General features: G+C 41.1%; 1 protein-coding gene across 2 annotated transcripts in view; it reads right to left on the bottom strand.

Moving 5' to 3' along the window:
- Positions 1-12,465, bottom strand: part of UNC5C (unc-5 netrin receptor C) — a 254,683-nt gene that overhangs the window by 71,342 nt on the left and 170,876 nt on the right. For both annotated transcript variants that reach the window (XM_048303631.1, XM_048303632.1), the window contains exon 3: positions 3,082-3,225. In XM_048303631.1, the coding sequence (XP_048159588.1) occupies positions 3,082-3,225 (144 nt within the window). The remainder of the gene's footprint in view (positions 1-3,081; positions 3,226-12,465) is intronic.

Below are 12,465 nucleotides of genomic sequence, written 5' to 3'. Positions count from 1 at the left end.
CACACTTCATTGGCCCCTCACCTTTCCTAAAGGTGTCAGCGCTCACTCTTGTGCCAATTAAAAGGGAAGATCACATTGGTGACAAATAAGCAGCTATAGCTACAGACTGATGTGGAGAGATGGACTCTTCTGTCCCTTTTTGCACATCCTTGACTGCCTGGATTAATAAATACTGCATAGAACCTACGTCGTACCCCAGCCTCATGTGTAACCATCAGAGTACTTAACCAGCTGTGTTGGAAGTTTATTGTGACACAACTATTATATTGCCAGTGCAGATTCAGTCCTAAGAAGTCAAAGCTGTGAATACAGATGAGTGTTGGTGTAACTGAGTTTAAAACATGGAGTTTAAAACAGTCATCTCGCAGATCAAATAAAGTCAGAAAGTAAGGCATATTCCCCACATCAGCTGTCTGAGTTCCTAAAAAATAGGCCTGAGTTACCTGAGAAATTTCTAGAAATCTGTGCATGGACAATTTTGCAGAGAATGTGCTTTTGCTGCTGGTTTAAAGTCTGCAGATGGAAGGACTAATACTTCAACCCTTAACCCCAAGGACTCTAAGTGACTTGCCTGTGCCACAGCTGTCCAAGAACCCCGAATTCAGGGACAAGAGGTTAAAAAAACTTCAGTAAAATACAAAGCCACATTTGAGTTACAGGCCTATAAAACTTCCTGGTGTTTATTTAATTAGACTTTTCTGCAGGGGGAAAAAAAAAAAAAAGCCACTGAGACTCTGGAAAAATCACTGAACCGATTGTTCCCCTCTTTCCAAAATATAGTAAGAAAAATAAGCAAGCTCTGTATTATGAGCACCTTCAATAGAAATGTGGACACCTGGGAATGTCAGTTGATATAAAATAACTTGCGTTCACGCATAATGATTGTGTGTTTTATAGAAATTAGGTGCACAGGTATGCCAGCACACTAAAATTACTTAAATATCAAGTAAAATACACTTAAGTATATATAAAATACTTCCAAACTGTGTTAATTTAATGGTCATCTGTTAAGGGCTACCTGGCAGGACATGAAAATCTACTGAATGAGTTAACTGCAGAGTCCTAATCTAAAAAACCTGTTCAAACATTGCTAAGCCTCTCTGAAATGCTGACTGTTTGGAAGAAAAAAAGAATTGAAATCACTCTCTTTTGTTTCAGTACAAAAAAGGAAAATCCTCAAAGTTTTGAAAAGCTTCCTGCCACGGGAAAGCAATATGCACACATGTAATGGTATTTCTGCTTTTGCATTTTGGATATTTTTGTACAATAATTTTAATTCCCCTTAGCCCTGGGGAAATTCTTCTCTGAAGGTAGTCCTGTACTCAAAAGCACAGGTCCCTTTTTCCAGTCAGTTACTTGGACTAAAAGCATTCAAAAATGGGTATTCAAATGGCACCTCTTGAGATTTGTATCTGGATGTTTATAAGAAGGTACCTCCTCTTTGAGGATTTAACCAAGCAGTACTTTCTCAAGAACAGAAAGAGAATCAAGCCCTTAATGGAGAGTTATAATGACAGAGAGTCCTTCCTCTAACGTGTCTGTGAAAAGGTTTATTTGGCTGGAAGAATTCTCTTATCCCATTATAAATTGTTAGGCACAGTACAGGAAATATGTTGCAAATACAGCTTCTAATGACCTTTTCTCACAAAATGTGTTTTTGCTGAGGTGAAAGCAGTGGAAGAGAGGCAATTCTAGATGATATATTTTATTCCTATTATACAGAACAGTGTTTCATCATGTGAAAGAGAAGTGGGAGTCCCCAGTGTGACTACTCTATTACAAAGAAAAGAACCTCTTTGAAAATTAATGAACATTAAATATTTGTACAGTCAAATGAAGATCTGTTTTCAGGGAACTGGTTGCCCTGTGTTCTTGGGGTCTAAGCTGGGAATGGTTCCAAATAAATACTGAGGTTAGTAGCCATGAATAACAATGATGAAATACTAGGGTTGAGATGACCACTTTCAAACTCATATTCCCAATCTGATCACATGATATGCTAAACACACACTTTTTTCTTTGCTAAGGAACAGCAGCTTTATTGTCTGACTGCAGTGACATATATTTTCAGCTTTACAGAAAAGACCCTGGGTGTTCTGGTGGACACCAAGCCAATAATGAGTCAGAAACGTGGCAAACGTGAGCAAATATGGCTAATGCTGTCCTGGGCTGTGTTAGAGAAAAAGTATTGACAACAGGTGAGGGAGCTCATCCTTTCCCTCCATTCAGCCCTTGTGAGGTCACACCTGGAGTGCTGGAACCAGTTCTGGGCTCCCCAGTTCAAGAGACACATGGCTATATGGAGGCAGTCCAGCAAAGGGCCACAAAGATGACAGCAGCATCTCTCCAACAAGAAAAAGCTGACAGAGATGGCACTGTTCATCCTGGAGAAGAGAAGGCTCAGGGGGATCCCATCCATGTGTATGAACACCAGATAGGGGAGCACAACAAAGACATAGCCAGGCTCTTTTCAGTGGAGGCCAGTGATGGGACCAGAGGCAATGGAAAGAAGATGAAACACAGGAAGTTCACTCTGAACATCAGGCAACACTTTCTCATTGTGAGGGTGACTGAGCAGCGGCATAGGTTGCCCAGACAGCTGGTGCGGTCTCCTTTGTTGGAGATACTCAAAAGCCATTTGGAGATGGTCATGGGTAATTGGCTCTAAGTGGCCCTGCTTGAGCCAAGGGTTAGATCAGATAACCTCAAAAGGTGCCTTCCAGACTCAAACACTCTGTGGGTCTGTGAAAAAAACAGCTATCGCCTCTTTTCATAGCTTGCTTTGTTAAGGTTTCTTCTTGTTAGTATCACACACTTTTATTGAAACATAAAACTGCTGTACCCAATAAATACTGGTTTTGATGCCACATATAGGAGAAGAATGAGGTTCAGCTCTTAAGAAGAGAATAAACTGAAACTCTTGTGACTATTTCTGAAGGCCTCCGTTTCAGTATGCATCAATAACTGCACAAAACACAGAGCCTAAGTGGCTGGAAACTAAGTATCTCTCTCAAACGGCAGGGATTGCACTTCTCCTCATGGAAACACCACCAGACCCAAGCTGCACACCGAAGCACTCACATGCAATGCGGACGTAGGCTTTCCGGCTCTTGGTGGTGCCTGCGGAGCTCCAGGCAACACACTGGCACCAGTAATCCTCCGGCCCGAAGAGCTCCTCCACTTGCTGGCGGGAAATCTCGATGCTGACCTCCCGGACAATCAGACCTGTCAGGGTGCAAGGAACACTGATCAGTGTTGGGCTTACTGATGTGATGCCATAAAGATTTTTTGCCTTTTCTTTCATACCCCTGTTACACCTTTTTACAACTTCTGTATTCTCAGTGCTTTTTGCCTACATTCTTGGACTTGTTTGTCAAGCTAAGAGACATTTTAGAAGCTTCATAGCTAGGGATCAGTGTGCCCCAGACCCCAAGGTCCTCTCCAGAACACATTCTGTAAACCAAGATAGAACCATCCAGGGGAAGGCTCCTTGGGGAGGGGGGCTCACTTGAGCCTCTCATTGGGGAATCTTTGATAGATATGCTAATTAGTAAAACCTATAATGTTATACCCAATCTTTGGGGATATAGACTCGGCGGGGTGCATCTCGATGCATATGACCTGGACGTGTGCACCTAAGGATCCTTAAAATAAATCCCAAGGTAAAATCCCTTCTCCCCTTCTAACCGTGTATGACTCTTGATTTTAAGACCAGGAAAAGGCATCAGATGGACAGAAAGAGTGTAGTTACAGAAGTCTGCTTGCAGATCTGCTGGGAGTCCTTCCAGCTCTCTACAAATATCCACTCAGCAACACAGACTGTCATAAGGATGGGGAGGGAAAAAACCTTCCACTCTATCTGCATAATGAGAGATGTGGGTGAGTGAAAAACTAATTGCTGAGATTTTGACTTTTATCACATACAGCATGTATTTTAGACAAATCAGGGGAACAGCACCTCAGCTAATATAAATTGTACCACATCTCTAGGACAATTTACATCAAGAGATATTGCAGCGCAGTTTTATTTTGATATATCATAAAACCACATAGTCATTCAATTTATACAACTTCCTTAGCCCTTTTGATAAAGTACTTCATCTGTTTATCCTAGACAGACACAGCACAGGAAGAAGTTCTTTCACTGTGACACTGAACTGCCCAGGAAAATGGATTTTAGGACGGCAGAAAATGATACTTTGTAATGATGAGCACATGTGCTGCAGTATGGTTATTGCAAGCTGCAAGATGGGCACTACTACTGTCATATATGCTGCAGATACTGGAATATTTTTAAAGAGATTTTATCACACAGTGAAACACAATTCAGTGCCTCACAGTCTCTCTGGCCCTGGCCTCTATAACCCATCTCAGCACAACCCTCCCCCAAACCCACAGTTGCACCCACGAGGACAGTGACCCACTTGCCATCCTTCCAAGCAGACCGATATTTGCCCACATTTCCCACACACTGCTCTCTCTGGGGAAGCTGTTTTGCTTCTTCCAAGTGCAAGGAAATTTTGCGGTGTCTCAGACACCACTGCGAGAATTGCTGGCAAAATGTGCAGATCCTCTAATGACAACCACTGTGGGTTTCATACTGACACAACCCCTTTCTCTGCTTCAAAATGGACTGCCTGGTCAAAAGACTCTTAATTACAGGGTGGGGGTGGGAGAGAGCACTCACACCTCTTCTCAGCATGTTTGGTCTTTGCTGATGATGCCCAAGTATCGACAAATTTCTAATGCCTGTCTGCCTGTAGAGAACACCACTGCCATTTCAAAAACATAATCTTGCAAAGAGCCTTGAATATATAAATTCACATGCAAATCTTCTGTGTAGTGAGATTGATTTTCTTTTTCTTTCCAGAATTGCCAGGAAACCGAACTGAATTATCCTTGGATCAGAGCATGCACAGTTTGTCCCCATCACCAAACACCAAAGGGCAGGTCCTTCTGCTGAGCACAGACTTGAGCCTGTGGAGGCTGGCTACCCTCAGCCTCCTGCCACACGGCTTACAAGGGGATATTCATAATGTGAATGTTCCCAGTTGTACTGCATGGCGTGTTCCTCAAGCGCTGGAAACCAGGCCAGCCCTTTGATTTGCCTCCAGCCTCACAGAGGCTCCATTCAGGGAGCCAGCGATTAATTACTGTTTGCACACAGTTGTGCGCTGTCACTGCGGCTGCATGCTGCCTGCATCCCAAACTTGGGCAACAACCTAGCAGCAGAAAGGAGTTAAGGCATGGAACACCACAGACTTCACTGGTGGGAATGCCTTCTAATGAGATGCATCTTCCTGCTAGAGACTATCACAGCCCAGCTCCTTTTTTATTTCATTATCCTTGACATCTTTAGCCATTGAATAATCAGCTACTTTGGGGGAAACACTTAATAGCTCTTCTCCTTGAAATGAAATCCTCAAAATATGGCAACAGCACTCCGAAGAATGAAAATCAAAGCAGTGCATGGGCATTTGATATGCAGGGAATACTGTATTATAAACTTACTCTGCTTTGTTGAGCTAATTTGGCTCCAAAAAGGGTTTGAGGGATAGCTTTTGTCCTGGTGAGAAGAGCATGAAGTGGGTGGGGAGGGAGCATGTACACTACATGCATAGAAATTGTTATATTTTCCCAGTGCAACTGCTGTTAGCCTAAAGATTACTTCAGTTCGTTCCCACAGTTTTTATTGCACTAGCCCAGGGAGCTTTTGAAGGTTACAATATTATGTTTTTATAATAAGGCTGATTATGACAGAGTTTGATGGAGCAGTGAACTTTGTTACCCAAGGGCCAAAACAAGCAGGCTCATAATGACCATACTGGTTAATAATGATTATGAAATAGTTTTAACATTCAAGACACAAATGCCATTTTCTGATTGTCTGTGGAAGATACAAAACTATACAGCAAATAGCTGCTCCCTCTGAATGTACCAGCAGAACTTTTTATCTCTGACCTCTTGAGATGCTTTCTAATTCAAAATAACAGACTACTCCAGGTAATGTCTTTTGGGACAGCTGTGAAGCTGTATTCAAAGTAATTTGGTCTTTGAGTAATATCAACAGTTGTGCCATGACCAAAAAGACACACACCTTCTTTCCATAGCAAATAAATTCTACCTCTTTCTGCTTACAAGCAAAAATGTCATTGTGTCTTTATCTCTGAGGTAAACTATCTGTCCTAGAGTTGAAAATGTATCAAACCAGTTGGTACTGCCACAAGATCATCTGGGATATAAGGACCCATGGCCAGAACTCGGAGCTGATTGCACCACTGCTTCCCAGCATTGCCCACTGGCACCTTATTGCACAAACAGCCACACTGATTTAGGAGAAAACCCTCACCAGCTGAAATGCACCCACCCTCAGAACCTGGGGAGAGCACAAAGGGACATGTTTCCCTTGTTGCAATCTTATTCCTTCTGCTAGCACACTCCGACATCACCCCTAACAGAAAATCCTTTTCTAGGCCACATTGCAAAAACTACAATTTGCTGACATATCTCAGATAGCAATTGCCTTGTTACCAGCTGACACACTGCTGTACATGAGATTTCACTGAGGAGCTAGCACACTCTCTCTGCTTTCATTCAGGAGTGTATTGCTTATCCATCTCATGTGGGCAGCAAGTGCAGGAAAACCCTTGCATGATGACTTCAGAGATCTTCATCTTATCTCTGTTGGACCTGCTTCTGCTTCTACACCAAAAAACATTAGCTAGAGGAATGAAAAAGTAAAAAAAAAAAATAAAGGAAAAAGGAGAAAAAAGCTGAACAACCCCTGTCTCAGTATTTCCAGACAAGGTGACATGCTGCACCTCTTATTCAGGCAACTGTTTATCAAATTGCTTGATTATAGGTGAGTGCACGATCTTTGAGAGCAAAATTAGAAGTTGCTTTATAAAATGAGTTCCTATATTGTGCCCGAATATACTTAGGACAAGATAGACTAGGAGATTAGCAATAATTTATGCATCATATAATCTACCTGGTACTGGCCTATTCTACTTTGTCACTGTGCTAAGTAACAAAGTGTCATCTTCTCACAGAGAGTAAATCCTCTACCTTACCTTCTTCTTTAGAAATATATTGAATTTTTCAGTCTAGTTCTTCATATGGCTAAGCTATACAGCAGGTGAAGATACACAGCATAAATGTGGGGGGTTTTTTTAACTCTTAAGTAAGCTGCACATTTCCACAATTACAAAATAATCACTTAGATGGTGCAACAACCCACAAGAAATCAGGATCTTCCTATTTCGAGCAATGCAATAACAAACATAGCTGAAGGGAAATAACAAGCAATGTGGGCAGCTAGAATGCTTGATTCCTTCTATAAATCCAGAAAGAGCAGACCAACGGGATATCCCTGACCATATGATGACATGCTCAGCATATAAAGCTGAGAGAAGGATAAGGAAGATGCTCAGAGTGGTGGTATTTGTCTTTCCAAGTCACCTGTGATGGAGCCATGCCTTCCTAAGAACCAAGGAGCCTGCCCACCAAGTGTTGAATAAATTCTTTTTTTCGCTTGTGTGGTTTCTGCTTTATTAAACTGCCTTTATCTTAATCCTTTATTAAACTGCCTTTATCTTAATCCATTAGTTGTCTCACTTTTACCTGTTGGATTCTCAGCCTCATCCCACCAGGGGAGTGATTGAGAGGCTGTGTGGGGCTCAGTTACCGGCTGGACCTAAAGCACAACAACCAGTCTAAGACATTCTTTTGCCCCAGTAGTTTACTGTCCAGTTCAGGGAGAAAGCAACAAAGAAAGCTCGTCACATTTGTCATAACTGGTCTGCAATTATGTCCCAGTCCAGTGAATTAAGTAGGTTGTCCATAAGTCACAATTTTTGCCTACTTACTAGCACAGCTTATTCAACCATTCATTTCAATAAAATAAATGTATTTCTGGGACTAATAGAACTTAGGCTCTGAAAAGGGGTAAAACTTTACTTATTTCTGCACATTATGAGGGATTGACGGGCAGAGGGAGGCAGAAGGAGGCAGAGGGTGGAAAGAACCTTGCTCAGTCTGCCTACTGCTAATGTGTGCAGCTCAATAAGCACGGGGAGAGGCACCGGTTCATGGTGTATATCAAAATCCAAGTTAATACCCCTCATGGAGCAAAAGGAAGTGTGAAGATGGAATCATGCCTTATATGCATGGCCTTTTATTATAACTGTATCCTAGAAACACAATCAAGCAAAGACACACTTCACACACACGGTCCCCAAGTGCTTAGCTTAGCTGGCTATACAAACTGTGAGGTAGATTACCTGGTCTTCAGAGGCACAAATGTTATCTTTTTTAATGTATGCAAATGTAATGTAATTGTAGATATTATGGCAGATTATTGATAACCGCAATTATAACTCATGGGTTCCATATTGCATCCACCAAAGTAATTGGCAAATTTCCCAATGATTTTAAAAGAAATAGATTTGCTGATGAGACTCATTTCTTTCTAGGGAAGCAAAAATATCTCAAGGTTCTGTGACTATTTAAGACTGCACAAGAAAATAAATGATCACCATAAACATCAGAAAAAAGAAAATTATTATCAATTAATCAAATGTAATTATTCAGCCTCGAGCCAGCCTGGGTCAGAGAGTTAATATCTACACCTGACTGGCCACCATTCTGCCAAGAAGCTGTTTTGATGTATTTTGGCTGTCATAACTGCTCGGCATTTGATATTAATACCCAAGATGTGTGAAAATACTCCTCAGGACTTTGATAGAGCAATTTTGGTGCAAGTGCTACATTGGTATGTGTTTGAACCCTCTGGCAGAACAGTAAACAGGAACTATTTAGTCACAAGACTAAACTGCACTTACAAACTCTTAAGAAACTGCATGGATACTTCATTTTCTCTGTAAGTAGAAGTTCAAACAGTTTCGGTGCTTTTGTGCTTTCATTTGCCCAAAAGGTATTTCATTAATTAGTAATCACATACGCCAAAGAACACATTTCTCAAGGAGATGGAACTTTATGACCTACTGGTCTGGAAAAAGACATTACAGTAATACCTGCATATAGATTGCAGGTATCTCACAGCCACTGCAAATAAGTATGGAAATACAGCCCATTTTCACAAAGGTAACTTGCAACCCTTTACACATTCAATTTTTTGAAGTCAGTTCTCAGAGCATCCTCACAAACCTGGTATTCAGTGTTGTTGGTTCCCTCCCTGCTCAGACAGGCAGAGGTTCCCCCAAATGCTTGATACCCCAAATCTCCCTTCCCACTGCTGGGTGGGGACACAGAGGGCAGGGACAGTGTTTCTGTTTGATGGAAGAGGCTTTGGGGAGCCAGCAGCAAAACATCTCTGGAGTAGGGAGATTCCTCTGCACACCCACGGAACGCATACTGCTATAGAATCAAATTACACAGCACGTCACTTAGAAAACCACGGTCTGTCCCCACTCAGGTCCTCAGCTTAGACACAGCAAAAAGTATGGTGGCTTGTGCAGCCTTGAAATAAATCAGCACCAGTCTGAAATAGGCCATGCTTTCTGATTCACAGTCCCTTTTCCCAGCTATCAGCAGGAGGAGAGGGGTGGGAAGGGATACTTTATGAATGCTGCTCAGTCAGGACAGATTCGAAGGATGTGAGTATACACACTTTTATAGTGCAAGATGAGGGTGGAAGGAGAATCCTGATACCAAAAAAGGAAGTCAGACCTTTGCAATCATTTCAGGAGGGGATGGATTATCTCCACAGTGTTTGGCAAAAAGAATGAAAGCATTTTCAGTTCTCATATTCCTCACCTCTCTTAAGATTTCAAACAAAGCATCACCCCAAAAATACCTAAAACGCATAGTTTTTGTTTCATGAAAGTGGCCAAGACCACAAGTCAAAGTGGTATGACTGTAAACAGATTTAATAAAAGGGAACTAGATTGGTTTCTTTTTACACAGTCCTTTGTCCTTTTACCTTTAATAGCAAAATTTAAGTGATCAAAGCCAAGAATTATGATCTTTTTACTTATGGATAGTCTGGAATGACGTATCCAATTTATTTAGTTGCTCATCACAGGTGCTACAAACAACCTGTGTCTGTTCACTTTGCTTGGTGAATAAATTTTTTACAAAGGTAAAAAAAAATATCAGCGCTATGCAGGAATTTAAACTTATTTACCCTCTTGCAGAGATGGATCCCTCACAGTCAGAGAGTTATTCCACTCGAATATATCAGAGTACTTAAACTATAGAATTTCATGTTTAAAAATGAATAAATAGGCTATGCACAAGAAGAACAGCTTCAAATATTAAAGTTCTTGCTGAGAAAAATGTATTCTGTGCACCATAATGGGACTGAGATGATTGCAGAATGGCACACTTTGCCTATAGCTTATTTTCTATATGGAGTACCTGTAATCTTAACAAAAGACAGATAGACAGATAGATATCCAGATATAGTTTAAAAGAGTAAACAGCTTTTACACCCAGTAATCCTTCACACTGTGACTGCCTACACCTGGTTTTGTCTCAATATACTGCTTTTCTGTAAAATGAGGCTGGCTGGAGACACGAAATGACAGCATGAAGATTACAAACAATTTTCCACAAATATTAGCTTAAATATTTGAATTAAGAGGCTTCCAGCTATTTTTGGCCTCTTCATAAGTTTCTCTTTATGAAATAGATATATTCTTAACTCAAATTAACACAGGTGAAGACAGCAATGCAATAAAGTCAAGACTGCTTTAAAGCCCATGTCAAGTTTGCATAGCTCTGCATCACCAACCTATGTTTTCTAATTACCACCTAATGGTATTGAGTTAAGCTAAAATCCCAGCTCCCCTAATATTTTTTAACTGGCTGACTTAAACAAAAATTACAAAGGACTGTCTTCAGAGAGATTTTACTTTGAACTGGAATTAAAGAACATGGATTCTGTTTGGGTTTTGTTTTCTTTTAGTGAAAACAAGGCGTTTTTGTTCTTTTCCCATTAACAACTGAAGGACCAAGTTGCGTAAGATGCAGAGAAGATTTCAAAACAGAGTTCTTGGATGCTGGTGGAAAACAAACCATGTGCCCTGGTCCCTGCCAGCATGGTGGGGGTGGGCAGTACAGCCCTGTAGGTTTGTTCCCTTGAAGAAGGTAAAATAGCCCCTCTATCTCCTCCCCTGGCCAACCTTGGTGTAAAGCTGATTGCTTTACATCACCCTTGAACTACTGCTGCTTAATACCTTAGAACAGCATTGTTCTCAGCCTACAAACCATTCAGAGATAAAAGAAAAACACCTCCCAATTTGTTTCTTAATGAAGGCTATTTTCTGGTTGACAGCAGCTTTTGCAAATATGCACAAATTGCTCCAAAATTCATTGCTCTCTTCCACATACAACAGTGTGTGCTACAGTCACCACATTCTTTTTTCCTTTTTCCTGGAAAAAAAGCAATGAGCTCCAGTGTATCAGGACTCCAAAGAAAACCTCCCTACAAATATATATTTACATTTAACAATGGGCATTGTCATTTCTGAACTCACAGAGGCTGAAGTCTAGGAGCAGAAACAAATGTGACTCAAAGCATCTTGACCCAAAAGCTATCCTGACACTAAGAAGCCCCAGGTGGCAATACCCAAACAATTCCTTGCCTGGCTGGTGCTACTTACTGGGAGTGGAAAGAAGACAGGTTGTCCACAGAGAAAAGCATCTGAGTATGAGCTCTTAGCAGCTCCAGCTTTTGGGTCATAGCCCAATCTTCCCTTCTTTTGATTGAGGAACATGCAGCTGAGAAAAGATGTTGGTTTAGTTTTTTTCAAGGGCCAGGAAAAAAACATGCCAATGGTTTGTGTTTTACTTAAAGCAGCAGTTGAGACTTCACAAAGAAAATCTGTGCACTTCTTATTTCTGGTTCAGAGGATTTACATGCTCTTTTTAATGATCTAGGCCTTCAGCAGTGGGGAATGCTTCCCAGTCCCCAGCTTAGTGCTCATGCAAAATTGAAGCACTTTTGAGGCAGTCTAGAGCCTACAGATGAATCTCAATGTGCAGGCAAAAAGAAATAATGGTTGTTCAGCACTTCACAAGAAGAAGAAGGGGAAATTATGAAAAAAAAAAAAAAAAAGAAATCTATTGAACTTCAAACATCTGGGAAGCCAACCGAGAGCGTCTGAATTTTGAACAGCATGTTTACATTCCCTTTGCATAGTGGAGGGGGGCAGGGAAATGAACAATAAATGGGTTTGTGTATAAATTTATATATAAAAATATACATCAAGTTGTTTATTTTACTGACTTACTGACTTATACGTGTTATAGATCTAAAATATGTATCTGCACATGTACATATGTACCACATCCACTTTGCATGGCTTTGAGAAGCAGAGAAAACATGAAAATGCCTTATTTCTGTGAACTTGATGCGATGACACAGTTCAGTGGCTGGTGCAGCTATTGTGGGAGCAAGGACAGTCTGAATGTGACACAAGGGGTCACTCGGGAGCCTCC

The sequence above is a fragment of the Corvus hawaiiensis genome, chromosome 5 (genome assembly GCF_020740725.1).
Source record: "Corvus hawaiiensis isolate bCorHaw1 chromosome 5, bCorHaw1.pri.cur, whole genome shotgun sequence".
NCBI classification, from domain to species: Eukaryota; Metazoa; Chordata; class Aves; order Passeriformes; family Corvidae; genus Corvus; species Corvus hawaiiensis.
Note: the sequence above shows the minus strand (reverse complement) of the source record. Positions and strands in the feature narration are given on the sequence as shown.